This window comes from Solea solea, chromosome 8, assembly GCF_958295425.1.
Source record: "Solea solea chromosome 8, fSolSol10.1, whole genome shotgun sequence".
Classification (NCBI taxonomy): Eukaryota; Metazoa; Chordata; class Actinopteri; order Pleuronectiformes; family Soleidae; genus Solea; species Solea solea.
The window spans coordinates 12,794,867-12,814,015 of NC_081141.1; the positions used below are offsets into that span (position 1 = coordinate 12,794,867).

At 37.9% G+C, this 19,149-nt stretch overlaps 1 protein-coding gene across 1 annotated transcript in view; it reads left to right on the plus strand.

The window, feature by feature from the left end:
* The window catches only part of LOC131463829 (uncharacterized), a 136,821-nt gene that overhangs the window by 4,237 nt on the left and 113,435 nt on the right, over positions 1 to 19,149 (plus strand). The window contains exons 2-3 of the mRNA XM_058635881.1: positions 6,305 to 6,334; positions 15,732 to 15,831. Of these exons, the coding sequence (XP_058491864.1) occupies positions 6,305 to 6,334; positions 15,732 to 15,831 (130 nt within the window). The remainder of the gene's footprint in view (positions 1 to 6,304; positions 6,335 to 15,731; positions 15,832 to 19,149) is intronic.

Here is a 19,149-nt window from a genome sequence, read left to right on the forward strand (position 1 = left end):
AAAACTTGCTCATATGATTTGGGATAAAATTCATGATCAGGTTGTGCAGATGTGTAGGTTCCAGTTAACCAACTAAACTGAAACGCTGTTGTTGAATATTTTATTTTAGGGCTTGACCCAAATATTGATCTTTTTAGTATATTTTGTAGGTATCTGAAATTGAGGTGTCCTGCATATGTTAGATCTAATCCATGCAGGATGGGCTCCCAGAGGACCATGACTGGGAATCTCTGATTTACAGGGTCAAGTATTTAGTGGCATCTAGAGGTAAACATGGAGGAGCCGCACTCATGTTGGTTCCACTCGCTAAGGGCTTGTTCTGAGGTAATGCAAAACAACAGTTCCCATGTTAATAAATACATGACAACATTATTCAAATTGTGTTGATAGATATACTGTGAATTTTACACAATTATATTATTCCGAACATAAATTAAAAACAAACACAATTTTTATTACTATCTCTGTTCAATCGTAGTTTTTACAAACTCATTATCTGTCCCCCAATGATTTAGTGTAGCATTCATTCATTTGTTGCAACAACATTTAGTTGAATTCAGCTAATCTGTGTTAGCATAGAGTAGAGCGTGAGCAGTGGCATAGAAGCATTTACTATAAAACAAATGAGTTTCCAACACTCACGCACACACGCACCCACTGGTAGACTCAAAGATCCATAATAGTTCTATTTATTGGCTTGCCTTTGTTAGGTGTGCAAGGGCTGCCATTTAATGGAAGTAAGAGTGTGTTAATGGCGTGGCAAACAGGTTGCCAACCTCCAGACCCTCTCAAACCCACTGTGAGTCGAAGGTTTGGTGCTAAAAATAGATCCACCGCCTCTTGTAATGACACTGCTCGACGCCTGTCTGCCTGATAACGATGGCAGGTCCACCACCGCTGCTGAGCAGGGTTCGAGAAATAGCTGATTGGAAATACAAGCGATGAATGTGGAGCTTGATATGTACTCTTTTACTTTATAAATAGCCAATGGCTAAAATAACTTTCACAATCAGAAATCGGCCGTTTAAAACCATGTGATGACATGAGGGCATTGTGAGCAGGACTTGTGCTTATAGGTATTTCAGCTAAATGTGTATGCATCCATTATTATGTAGATTCAAACAAACGAATATCTTACTGAATCCCAAGTACGACAATGGAGAATATACAAAGATTTTGATAAGTTCTGAGTTCGAGACATAAAGTGGGACTACATCACACAAGGTCATGGGTTGATGTCTTCTGCACTTAGTAGCTCAGTGGTTAAGACCGGTACCCTGTGTGCAAAAGACATCATGGTCGCAAGTTCAACTCCACACCTGGCAGGTTGTACTCAATTCCCTTGTAAGTCGCTTTGGATAAAAGTGTCTGCTAAATGGCATGTAATGTCATGTGCTGTATGAATGGCAAAATGTATATTGTAAAGCAGTTTCGAGTGGTCATCAAGACTAGAAAAGTGCTCTATAAATACAGGCCATTTACCAACTCCAGTAGTTAGCTGTGGGCAAAGATTTAAATATAATAGAGAAATTTCCTACAGCTAGCAACTGAAGATGACTATGACCTGGATGACTGAAAACCTTCACAGACAGACCATAAATGTCAACCTCTTGTGCAGTCATTAGTCTCCCTGCATGGTGTTTAAAGAAACAAGGTTAACAAGGGGAAAAGGTGGCATTGCTTTTGTCCTGCTCCTGTTTTAAATGATATTTTAATTGTTAATCTAAACCACTCGGGGATGTAAGTTTGGTTGAATCACAGATGTAATCAACTTTAAAAAATAACAAGGGTTTTCACTCCTTGTGACTATTACTGAACACGCTCGAAAACATCTTTAATTCACCTCTTAGAGGTTATTTTCTTCTCTTGAGCTTCAAAGCTGCACTTCCACATGTCACTTCAAAGAGATCAAATCAGAACCACCAGAGAAGCCATTAAGCCCTCACAGTCACAGCCTCAGTTTAATGAAGAGGAGAATGTCACTGTTGGAAATGACACACATTATTTTGGCTTTGTAATATTGTCAGTGCCATTATTTCTTCAAAGTCGGGGTACCATGTGATGATGACTATCTGTACCTCGGTTTGTCACTGCAAACAGGACATCGTAGACGGGATATAAAATGGACATTGTCTTCTAGTTGCAAAGCAAACTTACATTTTGAAAACCTCAAGATTCATGATTTGACTAGTTGCCATGTCAGTTTTTTTTTTTAAACTGGAAATTCATAAACGTCACCTATTAGGTGATATCAGCTGTCAATTACACTGGTGTTCACTCATAAGTACCACACTTTATCATCTACAAAAGACCTACAGTATAACTAGAATCGTTTACTGATGTTATAACTCAAGTGAGAGGTAGGCTAAGTTTCTCATAGACCTTCGTTCAGAGTACTTTATGCAACAAGTCAGAAACTGCTGGTTGTAAACTGCTACCTTCAAGTCAGGTTTGTTTACTTCCCTTCTCATTTATTATTAATAGAGTTGTTACCAAAGAAATATGTGAACTGGATTTCTGAGGAAACTAGGAACTGTTTTCCACAGAATCAAATGCATTTGCTTGGCTGATAATGGATACATTCATTTTCTCTCGTACAAATGTTGATATTACAATTAGGAATGACATAATATTTCTCATCAGCTCTTTAAACTAATCCATGACTCATCGTGAGCATCAGTCTGTTGTTTCACCCTTAATATCCACCATAGCTTTCCTCTGCATGCCCTCAGTTTATGAAGCACTTCAAAAACAATTTGATGCTCATTGGGTTCAAACCTTTTGGTTGTCCATGTAAAGTAGCCCACCCTTCCCCACACATCTCCCTTTTATTACTCATCCACAGTACAATGCGGCATGGTTCTGGTAGGTTTCAGCCCTGCTTAAGGCATTATCTCAGGGGAGATTATCCCACCAGCCAAACGCTCGTCCACTAGCAGCTCGCATACTGTGGTGGACACGTGTCTGCTATCCGGCCTGCTTTACTAACTCTGATGTGGGGCAGAGAGATGCTGACCTCTGCTTTAGTGCTGAAATGTGTCACTGATGTCTGTACTGATTGTGACGTGCTACTGCATGTCCAGCTGCAGCAGTGCAGTGGCATTTGATTTGACACTTTGATTTATTAGGGTGTGTTTTAACCTCTGACTCCGTGTCAGACATCAGACTAATGAGACATCTGTTTTTTGTTTTTTTTTATGCGGTGTCTGTTAATTGATCCATAATTCCTTTGGTAATACTAACATTTACTAATTTTACAGATTAAAGTCTGTCTGCATTGTTGTGGGTTAATTCTGAATATGGGAATGGGTTTTGTGGTTCCAGATGATATGGAACTCAAGAGCAGTAGCATTAAGCAGAAATTACAGCATGGGTGGTCCAACAACTATCCACTTAACTAATATGCTAGTGATCAAATGGAACGACTAGACGACTGGATTTATTAATTCTGAATATAAACACACAGACGTGGCATTTGAACAATTTGAATAAACTTATTCAACAATCAGTCCACACCGATAGTAAACAACATAGTTAATTGGCATATTTAGAAAACTAGGTAGCACTAACACACCTCAGTGTAGTGTTAAAAATGCTTCCTAATTGTGTCTAACAGTGGCCACATTAGCAGCTGTTCACAAAAAGGCATGAAAGACAAATGGAAGAAGCCAGAGGTGTTTTGAACCAAGGCGCTTGTGAGGGTTGAAAACCTGGGTGCTGCTTTGATGACCAGCTTTACTGTATACATTAGTACTGAGAGACTGGGGAAAAATTATGAAAACAAAGCACTGCATTTCCCTGCCCGCTGCTCCATGTGAGTGTGGGAGAGAAATGAAAACCTGTGTATTGTCTGGGTTAGGGTTATTGGCAGAAAGGGAATATATTACCTATAAGTTTGTTTAGGCCTATAATTGCTTTCAAATACACATTTCTATTTTGTGTAGCCTTAGAATAGGCCTTTTAATATGCACTTTGGGCCTTGCTTTATGAATTCTACAGTATTTCAACAGTGGCCTGAACAAACAGCTAGAGTTTGTGTTTCCTGTTTTGAAAAAGAAGTCGGAATGAGAGGGTAGGAGGGTGGGGAGTTAAATTCACCATTCAGATGAAGGAAATAATGAAGAGAGAGGATGACATTATAAATGCAAAAAGTGATTTATAAATGACTTAAACAAGTCAATAAGTCAATTAAAATATTTACACCTCAAGCCTGTCCTTTCCTCGTTTGATAATGTATGATCAGTGTGGTCCACTTGATGATCAAAATATGATGTGTGATACATGAACATCAGAGTGGGGTGTGAGACTTCACAGCAATCTCACAGATTTGAAAGTGTATATTTTCAGCTTAGTGATAATCAGTGACTCAGAAAAAACCTGCTCAGTAGTTGTGAACAGAAAGGTGATGACCATTCTGGAGAACGGATAAGGATGTGTCAGAATTATTAAGTAAGAAAGCCGAGTGCAGCACTTTGTCATTCTAAAATATAATTTCATTTTATCAAGTCATTTGTTTTAATAAAAAAAATAGTGACTGATGGTACTTCACACTGTTAATTATCAGGCTGCCGTTTCCTTATGTGCAGAGAATTATATATTCATTTCTGCTTTGACAGAGGGATGGGTAGCCCCCTTTTTATTTACTGATTTGCAAAGCCATAAATTGAAATGGATGCTGTAAACTGTCATGTTTATGCTGCTGTGATAAAGCCTCTTGAGAGTCTTGTAAAACATCTCAACAGAAATAAAAGCTAGACGGCACATCCACCCCAGCTCCAGTGGTGCTGCTCAAAATTTCTACTGTATTCTCCTCTAAGGCAAAAACAATTAATTGCTGCCTTGGGATCAATTAAGTCACACGAGAAATATTATAAAAAGTGAATCAAACTGTTTATTTTCCTTTTTACAATACCCTTAAAAAAAAGCAAGGTCCTTCAAACACAAATCCAATGCAATCCAATGGGTATTTTTATACGAGCCCGGCCCAAAACAAATCTGTGTTTTTAGTTCATCAAAATCTTGCTGATATATTTGCATATAGAGCTCCAGACGACATGTGTCTCAGTTTCTATGAACCACCATCTTTCTAGTCTAGAAAGATTCTAGTCTAGTATGTACTGTATGACTATAGAGATGAACCTCTTTTTGAGTTGCCTCCTGGTAGCTCTTCAATATACATTCTTACTTCTTGATGCTTTGTGTATATGGTCTATGGTCCAAATCCTGACTGGACATGGTCAAGTATTTATGTGCCAAGAAGGATGGTAGATTTAATATAGTTTTATGTTCTTAGCAGCCTTAATGAACTTAATTAATAATTCATATTCATCCTATTAGTCTTAAACCACCAATATACTCCTGCACAGCATGAAGTCAGAGCACAAATCAAAAGGCAGACAAGGCTTGCGTAGATGTTGATGGTGTAGATGTTTCAGAGTTGCTATTAAAAGATTGCGAGATCATCATTAAAAACTGCATACAAATCAGCTGTTCCATTAAGTAGATACCACTTTGATCACTGTGAGTATCTGTCACCGTGTCACTCACATCGGTGCTGTCAGAACCCAGGTGGCACCGGACCAACTAGGCCAACACGTGTCCTGTGAGCCTCTGCCAAGGCCCAAATAACACAGGGGGAGAGTCTTAGACAAATAACCTGTTACTGAACTCTGTGTGTCTCTGCATATTCTTCTCTCTGTCTGTCTGTCTCTCTCATGGTGTCTCACAGATTTGGCCTCTGATTATTGGACAGATTGTTCACCCTGGGTGAGAATATGCATTTAAGCTCGAGTTAAACGGCTAAATAGCCTTGAAAAAGGGCTAAGCCTTTATACCGCTGCATAGTAAAATGAGAATAACACCTTTCCAAGAGCGTTAATTGGATTGTGGATCAATATCAGTGACTGTTTAGCCTAAAGCCAGCAGGATGCTGACATTTTGAAACCGTCTGGCATTTCTGGACATTCTGTGCTGCAGATCTCACCACTGATGTTTTCCACATTTCTGAGTCTTTATACACGGTGTCTGCAATAATATATAATGTGTGTGTACAGTAAGTGTTATGTTATATAATGTTAGACTTGGAGATCTTACCACTCCAATTTTGACTTAAAGTAAGAAAAGCGATGCAAGAGCAAAATAAAGATTGAATCAAATTCAGGGTGTAACTTTGTGAGTTATGCTACTCATGAACAGAAAGGAACACTGGCAAAAACTTCAACGTCTTGGCGGAGGTAATGAATACTTTGAACAGAGGTGTTATTCCAAGCTGTGACAAATCTGTTTTTCTCTTTTTGTCTTTCAGTAAAGAAAGCCAAACTTCACGGGCCTCCAGGTAAGAACTTTACCGACATTTAACTATTATTTGACCATGGAGAGATGTTAGATCTGGTTTTAGTCCAAGAAGGGAGTGGGTTATAAAGCAGAAGAAAAAACATGATTGACTTAACATTCTCAACTCGATTTTACAGATGCATTGTACATGTTAGATTTTTTTTAAGGTTTCACTGAAGATGGGTTTAGGGTCGTCTTCTTGTTCACGTTTTTCTTGCTCTTCTTTTTCTTTTCCTTCCCTGATTTGTGGTCGATGCAGCGGAATCTTTTTGGCATATATTTTATGACTGATGCAATCCTCGCAGTTTATCTGGGCTGGGGATTACGCATATGCAGCCCCAGAGGCTGGATTTTAGAGATGACAAATCCTAATTTATAACACACATAACTCTGGGAACGAGGTTTTCTTAATTGTTTTTTGACTAATTAAAATCAGACCTCCATTATTTTTTGTGACCTCTCTTTTTAAGCCTTAAACAAGACACCCATGCCAATGAGAAATAACTATATTATTTATTATATGTAGATAGAACTAGACAGCGTTCATGTCCCTATTGGTTCTTGGTTGGTCACTGTTGTAAAGATGCAGCAATAGCAGGAAGTTGGTGAAACCACATTCAATATTGGGTTTTGGATATGGAATAATGCAGTTTTTCTGTGCTGTAAACTGAGTTGTCATGTTTCTGTTAAAGCATAACTGTGTGGCAAAGAGAACAACCTTCAAATCAAATCAACATTTGGCAGTTAGGTTATAAATGCGGGTTGTCATTCTATCACAGTTATGCGGTGCAATCAATTTCAGCATCATAACGACTTGTGTTCAAGCTTGAAAGTGAGTGTACAACGTCTTACAGAGCAGCTCTGAGTGGATGTCATAGACTTGTTTTGTGATCCAAGTATGAGGACTTGCTATATCTTTTTTTTTTCTCCTTTAAAAAATACATTTATGTACACATTTCATGTCCATTCTCAAGATTTTCAAAAAACTATTCAGCAAAAGAAGCATCAGCCATTCAGCAGCCATTCAAAAATGAGACTCCATCTTGCCGTCTTGCTTTCCATTCTTCTGTATTTGTCCTTTGTCCCTTTTGTACTTTTTTTTTTTTGCTGGATATTGCCGTCTGTCCTTCCATCCTCTCTCCAGGCAATGATGAGGGTGAACAGCAGTGACAAGTGGGAGAATGAGAAATCAAGCCGGAGGAGGATAGAGGCAAATCAATAGATTGTCATAGAAAAAAAAAGGCCACCTGCTAGCCTGAAATGACAACGTGTCATCTCCAGCATAAAGGAGAAGATGGAGACGAATCCCTCACTGTCATCGCCTCACATGCAGGGGCTGATTTGTCATTTGCAGAGGGAGATTTGATTGGCCCTGGCAGTTCATCAAATGGGATGTTTTATGAACTACACAGTCATAGTTACTGTGACAGTAATTCATTTGTTCTGGAGTTCTCCTCAATTACTGCTCTCCCCATGGATGTCAGACCCCTCGACTCATTTGTGATAGCAAATCACTTATTTCATGGGCTGTGAAAGGAAATTCAATTCATTCAATTCTCAGCAGTCTGATAGAATGGATGGAGTAATAGTTAAGGATGTACAGTATACACAGGGAGAAAGCGCTTTAACAGTTAAACAAAATATGTTTTTAAAGACACAAAAGTTATGTATTCATCAAGTTACTCACAGGTCCAGGACGTTTTACTTCCATTGAAGTAAAACTGCAGGGTCGTCCTAAACTGAATGCTTTGAACTACTTTCTATCACTATCCTGTTATTCCCTTATTCATTCAGTGGTGAACTACATTGCTGTCCCGACATGTAGGTGAAGGAACGTATACCCAGGATGACGCTCTGTCGTGCGACATGATTATTAGTCGTGGGTCAGAAACAAACCAGTGAGTGCAGTATGTCCCACTCTTATGCCCCATTTTGGGAAACATGATCTGATTTATCTTATTACTAAGAAGCAATATATTCTTTGCTTGGGGGGAGTTGGCTGCTGTCCCAAAGCCTTTCTCAAAACCCAGAGGACACAAATCTATGAGACATGCGTCTCTTAATTGTGTCACTTTATTAGTTTGGAAATTATAAGGCTGTTTTTAGCCATGATAACTGTCTGGCTCATGTCAGGTGGTCTGTTGGTCTGATCCAAGGCTATGAACCACTGTAGCTGACATTCATGGTCCTCACAGAATGTATACTCATGAATGTAACGTCCACAGGTTGTTTCACAGATGAACATGGATGAACACACTCTTATAACATGTTTCTGAGGTAATCTCATCATCTCCAATTACTCTGCAGATATTGGCAAGTGTTTTAGGGCATTTATTTTCTGACTCCCTCTCTTATTAGAGACAATCCCACCAATGGTCCATCCAACAGTCTTTTGGCTAGGTCATAAAAATAAACATTGCAACTGCTCTGATTTGTATTTAAAAACAAATTAATATTCACGATGAAAACCAGAAGGAAACTGCACACAGTTACAGGCTTGGTCATCAATTATGTGTCTACGTACATTATGGCTGTAATAAAACACAGAATTGCTCACTTTAGCAACCATCTGACCAGCTTTTCAATGTACCTTGAGGTTTTGTGCTAACTAACAATAAAGCCAATAAAAATAGTTAATGTAATGTAACACAATTTTTGATGTAAAATTTGAAAGTATCATTTTTACAAGGAATCATGAAAACAAATGGTTTACAACTTTCCTGATGTTACCTGTTGAACTTAAATGGAATCACAGGTTTGTGCATACATGTGATAAATGAGAAGCAGCTCTGCTCAGGGTTAGAATGTCCAGCTTTGCTTCAATTCTACAACAAGAGCAGGTTTTCCAGCTCCTACCTGGGCTACTAGTTCTAGATCTCTGTAACTACAGAGAACAGAATTACTTGGGACTTTCATGTGGAAATTAATCTTAAGTAACTCTGTCATTAGATTATAATAGTGTTTTGCTCTGGTTAAAGGGACGCAAATCAGTGATATCAGCTGTAGAATTCTTTCGTTATTATATTAAATTTGCTTTTGGCTTTGACAAAAACACCACTTAGTGTGCTCACACATATCTGGATTATGGTTTTGAGAAAATGGCCCAAAAGCCCAAAATGTGAGTCATTTGAAATGAAATTGCTTTAGTACGAAAACCATGGCTGGTTGTGTTGGTGTGAATTTGTGTTATTTTGGGCCGGTTGTCTTTAGTTTGATTTCAGAAAGTAAAAAAAAATGGGGCAGTTCCTTTTTGTCATAAATCGTTAACCTTGAACAACAGGTGTGTTCTCAGCTGTGTTTGAAAACAGTATTGTCTTAAATCACGTAGTTCTTCTAACGTGACACAGTGCTCATCAGCAGCAGTAGTAGTTCTCTCGCTGTGATGGTTCTCTGCAGCCTAATGAATGCACGGGAATCCCTGACAATGAGGCAGCGGTGTCGGTGTAATGAGGCAGCCAATCTTGGCACAGCCTGTGTGACTAATTGCAGACTGCAACACATTCTCCTGACTTAACTTGGTTGATTTGTAAACTATAGTAGAAGACATCTTTACTGTATTCTGTTTTTCTTTAAAAAAAAAGAAGAAGGTAGTTTTAATAGAAAATCATCTATTTGTAATAGGAGAGAAAGTGCAGTGAGATATGGTTCAATGATTTATGTTCCAAAATGAATAATAAACACAAGATGGTAATAGTGGTGGAATTGGGGCATGTTGATAATTTCAGAAGACATATTGTTGACCAACGTTTAGTTTTGGTAGCTTGAAATAATTTTGATGTCTTTTTTTTGCAGTTTGTCATTGTATTTGGTCCTAAATATTCCTGTTTCCATGTGCATTTTCATCAGTTTGGCATTTTTCTCCTCCTTAGGTATTTTTTCAGGTGGAGCTTCTTTTTGACAACATTTAAGAGATGGTTCAGGTTGTGAATATCTCACTGTGTCACTCAGATAAATCTGAACAAACGCTGATGTTGCGATGTGAACTGTTTCTTCATGGGCCTTTGTGTGTAAACATCGGTGTTGATGTTGATGTTAAGGTTGAAGCAAATTTAGCTTGAAGTAGAAACAAGCATCCTATATCTTTGCACTTGTGAGACAGAATGAATTTGGTCTCATTTTAATCCCTCCCCCAGCTTTTTTTTTTTCTTCTTTTGCAACCAAACTTGCACTCCCCTCTTCCTCCTCACCTTCACTCTCCAGTTCTTCCCCCACCTCCTTGGACACTTATAATAGAGTATTCATTATCGTAGACAGCCGAGTAAATGTCATCTTGCATGGCTGCACTGTGGATATCTGTGTGTGACTGAATATAACATATTTATTTTCATTGCAAATTAATTATAAATGATGTCGGCTCCCTCAAGAGGGTCCTACTGCATGCTGGGATAGATTCTCTCACCAGTTAGTTGTGGCTTACTGGTGTGTGTTATTATTATTTATTTTTTTATCTTATTTGTCTTTGCTTCTTTCACTGCCTGTCCAGTTGTTGTGTTTTTCCTAATTTGTCTTTCCCACTGTCAGCTCAGACAGTAAATGGGGCTGTCTGCACCATGCCAGTCCTCTTGACTGCCCTCATCACAGACCTGACAACCACCTTAAGTGAATGATGGATTAGTCCAGATTAACGCTTTCACCCCCCTGTCTTGCCTTTGTTATTAATACTGAGCAAAGGTAGTGGCGAGACATTTAGACATGACATTTCATGGGTGTCATAACAGGATATCTTTAATTTACTGTAAACAAACTGGTCTGCCTCAGTAACTGGCTTAATGTAAAGAAGGACTAAGCCAAATTGTCTGTGGTGAAGTGAAAAATGTTCTATGTTCTGAAGTTTTTTTGCACCATTTTTTGAAATGGAACTGGCACAAAGAGGGAACATACTGTATTTTTGTTATCATTTATGTTACTAGTTCATCATGCTTCAGGTTTATTTTCGTGATTAATTACAGAAAATTGTGGGATTAATTAGTTCTTCTTTTTTTTATTTTTATCGATAGACAGCCTCAATTTTTAGATTTGTTTAACAGGCACCCAGAGGAGTGAGCTCATGTTTCGGGACAGAGTGGTAAAGCAAGACACTCAACTTAGATGCACTGTATGAATGTGTGAATGGATGAAACTGTAGTGTGTTAAGCAGCTTTAAGTAACTAGAAAAATGCAAAAACATACAGACCATCTACCATTTACTTACTTCTTTACATGTCTGTAGATGTGCATATCGGCTACCCATGATTTAACCAATTGTGGTGCTTTTTTTCCGAAATAAAAAAAATAAAATAAAATTTCAACATTGTTCTGGGAGACCATGATGATTAACTCAGATTGATGACTTTGATCAGAAGGTTAAAGTTCTCAGCTCCCAGCTGTGGGAATTTGTGTGTTTGAATATGGAGAAGGTCGAGTGCTTGGTCAACCTTTCCTGGATAAATAAGGATTTAAGAAACACAGACAGGAGTCTGACTGGGTTTGAGTCTTTCCCTTGTGAGCTTTTATTAGCTCTATTTCGCTGAAGCAGGACAATGTCATCAACAAAGAGCACCATGGGGATTTTGAGATGGAAATTGGACACACAAATATATCTGTGTGTATTTGTGTTTTTATAAAACACATGAGCCAGTGCACACTAAGGATCCCTGATGTTAATACTAACTTGTCTACTGTGTCTAGTACATCAGCGCTTTGTCCCTGACTGACTCTAATGCTCTGCCAATGAAGCCTACTGAAGCTTGAATTAAGGAGAAAACTAATTTGGATTGCACATATTGTACTAATATTGTTATATTTGGCGTATTTGGTCTTTCTGATTATCTGAGTGTTTGTGACTTGTTTATTGTATTATTGCTTTATGTGATTGCCGGTGTCCATTTGCACTGTGAGCACCCATGGGTCGTATGAAGCAACATTTGGTTCTGAAGTGTAAATGGAAGAATGAAAGTTAAGGTTGTTTTAAATTTGGCATTAATGAACTCAAAATAAATCTAGCATTCTGTTTTAGCTTCATAGTCTAAATTTCATTTTGTTTCTGCATTTCCGATTAGAAGTAAAGTGAGATCACTTTAATAGGAGAGTCATTAAGACTTCATTAAGTCTCAGGGTTTAATTAATTCCAATAATTCAAATGTTAACTACATTCATAGAGCAGCTACATTCAGGTAGCTGAACCAAATCCATGCAGTAATGTATTAATTAATGCAGCTGAATGATCATGTCCCTCATCTCATCTTCACCCCAAATCCACTGACACTGCCGTCAGCTCCACTGGCCCTCTTCAAAAGAAAGTGAGTGTAAGATTGAGGACACAGAGACATCCAAGGACACACAAATACACACACAGCCTCTCATACTTTGACCGTCTACTTGAGGCAGGTAATCAAACAGGGATTAGGTGGCTGGTGGATCCACCTCCTCAGTTTAATGCTTATGCTGATATCTGTAATTTAGGCAGCAGGGTAAACACACACTCCACTTACAGGTGACTGCCATGCTGATTCTGTCACTTGTCGACTTTGTAAAGCAACAAATGTTATGTAATGACATAAAAGCAAGAAATGCTATTGAGAAAATCCCTGATGTCAAAGTTAATGCGTTAACCGCTACGATGAATACAGCCGAGATTAACACGTTAAAATGATTTAACGTCCGTTAACACATGTTTGTTTACTTCTGGTGTGCGCTGACCTCCGACATGAAAGCTGGGAATTATCCGTGCGAAACTGTCACTTGCCTGCAGTAAGCCAGATATGAAAGACTGAGACAGTAGCTGAAGACGGAGAGAGGTGAGGGATTGTTGGGCGACTGAACCATCGATGAAACAAAAGTTACCCGGGTGTCACATCACAATTTATTGACGATGACTAAAAGTTGCCATCCTTTGCCTTGACTGTCAGAAAAACAGATGCATGATTAATTGTTGAGACCTGCGCAGAGGAATTCCGCCACATTGCCAACGAGTGGAAAGTAAGTGGCAAACGAACCACTCCAGGCGCTGATAGTACCCGACCCGTAATATGCTGGCAGCTGCCTGGTGACGTTCATTTGCACAACTACCCTGTGGCTGACCTGTGCTTTTGTTGCAAAAACCAAACTTTTAATTAAGATTAATCGAAATGAAAGAATTTCAAAATGTGAGATTCATTAATTCATTATCGACTGCTTCATCCTCCATACAAGCAGATACACACATTTGAATTATTCGATTTCATGGCCAATGTCTGCTTTCTGAATGACATATTCAGGCAGCTAAATTTCTCGCTCTGAAAATGCATTGCATCAGACCACAATACTCGTACAATAAATGCAATAAAGTTAGTTTTTCCATCCATACATCTTCTACTGCTTTGTCTATCGGAGCTGTGTCAATCTCAGCTCACATAGGGCGACGCGGAGTACACCCTGGACAGATCGCCAGTCCATCACAGGGACAAAGATAGTTTGTCCCCCTACTTTTTAATCTGTAAAATAAAAGGCATACACAGAGACGCACACATGCAACACCTTTTAAGGCGTGAATAATAATTGCTTGGTGAACTTTTGGTCAGTAAGGTCGTTATCACACAATTTCTGTTGTATGTGACTGTGCTGTATGCAGATGTTGCAGCAAACGATGACAAAATAAAGTTAATGTATGTATTTATATGCAAGTGCTCTATATTCAATGTCCAGGTTTTTTTTTTTATTATTTTAATAATACTATTTTACCCTGTATGAGAACAGGGAGAGACTTTGAGAAAAATGACAGGGTGATTATCTTTGCGTCACTTTCTCTCTGTAGAACAACCAAATGCAGCTTCATGAGGACTGAATGTGCATATATTTAGTGTGGATTTGATCCGTGCTGAAAGTGGATTGGCATCTCAGCAAAAGAGGCGACGACTTATTTGCATGTCCATCACAGTTTGATGAAAGCATAATGAAACTCTCTCACCATCTCAAGTGGATTTTTCTTGGTACAAATGTTTCCGTGCTTAGAATGTCTGCACTTAAAAGCAACAGTGTCTGGAAAATGAGGATTATTAAATACTCGGTGGAATTGTTTTGTTTTTTTCTCTCAGCTCTGACCACATAGACTTAAGTCTGCAATTTGCACCTTTTGTTTTTTTTTTTTTTTTAATCACCATCCTTACTGAATAACAATATTGTCATGAAAAAGTTGGTTTACAGTTAAATTGAGTCCAGTAAGGTGATAAGTAAAAGCAAAACTTACTGTCTTGGTTATTGTTAGATATTTGTATGACTTTTTATTTTTGCAATTTATTTGTGCAATTCAGAGAGAATGTAACGTCATATGTTTTTTTTTTAATTGGCATAGTAAACAAACCGTTTTCATAAGTATATCTGACAAGTTGCAGAATAGTGAAAGTGCATATATTTATGTACAAAATGTCTATTAAAAAGTAAGTTTACGTACAATGCTTAATACGTTTATTAGACCACCTGCCACCAAAAATAACTATAATTTGACATCTAAATTAAGAAATAATACTGTGCGTTATCTTTTTTTGTAAAACAGTACATTTGAAAATGACATTTTAGCATTAAAAATATAATTATGGTTAAAGAGCTTTTACACACTGGTGTATTAACCATAACAGAAACAGAAGCAATTATTTTTATATGCCATTTCCTATGGTTGGTTTGTGAGAAATCCTGTCTGTGTTCATCAACTCATTTAAAGTTACTGTGCCTCTTTATATGAAATTGTGCTTCTTACTGAAATTGTGTACTTAAGTTCCTCTTTGTTTCCATACAGCTAATTCATTTTTTTCTCCTTTGTCTTTAAAAATCTCCCATGGGTGGACTTCTTATCCTTTATTTACCCTTGATCTTTTCCTCCAGACTGCTTCCTGCTCATAAAATAACGGTTATTTGCTGTTTTTTTAGGATGGCAAAAACAAAAAGGACTAAACGGGACAGAATAGTTTTTCACTCATACCTTACTTTACACCAAACACATGGAAACAAAGAGGATTGACTGTGTTTTTCATGTTTGGGGTCACAAAGCAGAAGCACAGCACACAACAGAAGAAAATACTATGTGACTTTTAGTTTGGAACACCAAACTAAAAGTCACAGATTCTGCACTCGACTGTCAAAATAAAGTAGCAGAAGATGAAAATGTGACGCTCACCCGGTTATCATGTTTACATCACTACTGATTTCAGCCAGAGCAGATAAAAACCCATGTCTATTGCAGGATCATTTGACTTGGAAGTAAGTACTGCAAAAACCAGATGTTAGTGGGGTTTTTCTGACCAATGAAAGTGACTTGTAGGTAATATTTTTATATTCTTATCTTAAAATGAACTGTTCTCTAAGCTCTTCTCCATCGTCATGTTGTGTCAGCCAGGAAATAAAACTGAATCACAATTGTTGATGATTTTATTTCTTTTTTTACACAGACAAGTTCAACGCTTATGTGACTTTGAAGGTGCAAAATGTGAAGAGTACAACTGTCACAGTCCGTGGGGATCATCCCTGCTGGGAACAAGACTTCATGTTGTGAGTAACACCTTGTCGACACTTTACTGTTTCAAAAGTCTCTGCTTCCCCTGTTTGACAGCAGGTTTTTTTCTCTCCTGTGAACATGTAGCATCAGTTTTGTTGGTGTTGTGTTTATATTCCACTAAAACTGAGTTCAAAAACTTGTCAAGTGGCCAGTTTTTGTTTGGCAAGCTAAGTTTTATCAAAACATTCGTAAAAGCATTGATCTGTGTTTCATACACCTCACAATGATGACGTCCTCAAGACACCAGAAAAGTTGATATCAGAGAGCTTGTCATTTATTTTTCAAATTAATTATTAGTTATTTTACACCCAGTAGAGGAGAGTCTTGCACCTATTCCATGAGCAAAAGCAATCGAAAGAAACACTAAAAATGCAATAATGAATTGAATTCAAATGGATGAGAACATTGAAAGCTTAGAAAGTATTGACATAATCCTGATTTATCCGTTAAAGATCAAATATGTTTGATCAGGCTGGCACCGATCACGTCAGGTTTAAATTGTCCCCAAACTCTACAGAGCCCAGTTGTTTTATATAATAATTGTGTTTTTAACATGTATATATTTTTTTAGATTCTTAAGGAGGTGCAGCTTTCTGTCTGCACTTACAGTGGTCAGAGACATCACAGATAACCCATACATATTTTTTTGTTTCATAGATGATGAATGAATGAATAATAAGTCATGGGGGAAGATGCAGCTCCTTTTAGGCACATTAAAATATAGACGCACTGTATGCTGGTGAGTGAAATATTGACGTTTCACCACGATTAATTTATTGTAAGTGCTTTTAATCCCAGTAAGTGATAATATCGTATTGTCCCATCACTATTCACACATAATATACCAAAAAATACAAACATACAAGCAAATTTAGATCAGTTTATAGTGTTTTTTTGTTTTTGTTTTGTTTTTTCAAAGCAGCTGACTTCATGTCACTTGATTTAATAGACGTGAAATTCCGTGAGCCTCATGGTTGTCACTTATAGTGGCAGCAACAACTCGACATGTATTAAGACAAATGCAGAGAGAAATTGAACCTCCGGAGTGTGTGTCAGCCTTGAGATGTTAACATGCCAGATATCCTCTGTTTGCTGACGTGCTAGCTGCCTTTAACGGGGACTCACTTAAATTGAGAGCGAGCTCTTCTGATACTGGCTTCTAAATGGAAATTTGTGGCTGGAGCAGGTTGGATGGAAAGTGAAATGACATGCTGAACTCAGATAAGGGGAAGAGCCACTGATAAACCTAATGAATTGTCCAGGCCATGTTGGATTCCTTGCAGGGGGGAGGGAGGACAGATGTGGCTGATTTAGGAGTCCCACTGAAGTAGTGCGTCTCCGTGTATTCACTCTCATGAGGAATTGCTTTTGGAGAAATGATGATGATGTTCTTAACAATTGGAGGACAGACATAAAACCTGTCTTAAGAGTAAATCCTGTGACAGGCTAACTGGTATAATATTTGTAGTCATCCACAGAAAAAAAAATGTTTACCAAAATATCTCTTCAGATAAGTAGTCTGGGCCATTTAATCAGACTAAAACAGGCAATCGGACAATGTGCCGAGTCCGAGTATACAGACTATGAATCTTATTATCCAGGTATGTTAGTCCGATTTAAGATTAGCTCGATTTTAGTTGGATTAACCTGTTTGCATGACAATAATTTCTTAGTCCGACTAAAATCGGATTTTTAACATGCATGTAAACACACCGAGTGATGATGACAATGCCAACATTGTCACTATAATAAACAGTTTTTCACCATTGTAAAGTAGTGTGCCACTAAATGCAAAGTGCAGTTAACGTTAATGGGAATGTTGTTGGTTTTTTGTTGTAGTTGCTGCTATTACTCTGCCTCTGTTTGGTCTTTTTCTCCGGCGCTTCTTTGTGGTGTGTTTTGTCCTAATCCAACCAGTTTGCAGCCTGCTAGCACAATGTTGCTGTTGCCGCCATCTGTCTTGACATAAAACAAGTGACAAAGTTGTGCGGAGCTGATGAGCTTAATCAGCATCGGGTGAACTCAACATAATGGCTTGAAGAGAACAGACATTTCTTTGTAATTAAAAGTTTGCCACTACATTTTTAACCTGATGAAAGTGTATCCTGTTTCTTGCCCAGATGTTTCATTTGGGCAATCACCAAAGACATTTGAATTGCATTATACTGTATATTAACAGAGTAGTAACTGAACAACACTACAGTGTCTACAGACCATAGACCAGGGGTGTCAAACTCTTTTTTCAGGGGCCACATAGAGTATTTGATCTCAAGGTTGCCGGACCAGTAAAATAATTGCACAATAACCTATAAAAAAGAAATCTTTAACCTTATTTACTTTTTTTTTTCCCTCAGCAATGATAAATTAATCCTCCAGTAGCGTATCTTATCTCTTTCCTCACCTCTCTGTGAGATAATATGTGCAACGGCTCATGTCGAGTAATATACCACGTAATGCGATCGTAATGATAGGAAAAAAAATGATGACAATTATATGCAAAGGAACCCCATGCAGGGCCTCCTATGCTAAATGGCTAATTAACTCCCAAGTTTCATTAGCAGCAGTTGGGCTCACTGGGGGGCAGCAGTCACATGTTGGAACACTGCTGGAGGTTTAGTGTATAGAAACTGTGACTGAGATTTTCTTGTCCACACTAAAAGGTCTCAGCTTGAGCTGTGAGCTTAAGTATTTCAATCTTCAAGGTTTTACCAGTATTTATTTATATAGTATAATTTTATGTGTTTATTGTTTGGCTTCAATGTCTTTTTGTATGAGTTTAAACCAAAAATTCAAAGGATGAGAAACTTTTTGTCAGACACAAAAATATCCTTTATTTAGGTGCCTTCCTTGTTAGTATGTAATACTGTAATTTGCAGAGTTGCCAATTCTGCGTATTATAAGCGACTTTGGGCTTGCTTTTCTATAAAGGTTCTTACAAATATTGGTAGTCGTGGGTTGCACGGTTGTCTGATGGAGGAGAGTGGGATCTTTTGCAGTTTCTGTTGTACTGTTTCTGACATTTGCATGTCCTGGCTTAAGTCCCTTTATACTGTCTTTCTCTATTGGTGAGAGATATTTAAAGTGAAAGAGGGAAAATCTGAGTTTGGTTTTATTTAATGACATATTGGTTTGATGTCCTGGAGCTAAAAGGAAAAAAAAGGAAGATGGGCACACAAAAAGCAATAATACATTTGTGGATTCAGGATGATATTTACGTATGTGTGCAAAGTTTAATTATCAGAGGTCTAAATTTGACTTTGAGTAAATGTTCATATCCCATCTGTTTAATAATGTTAAATATATGTTAAAGG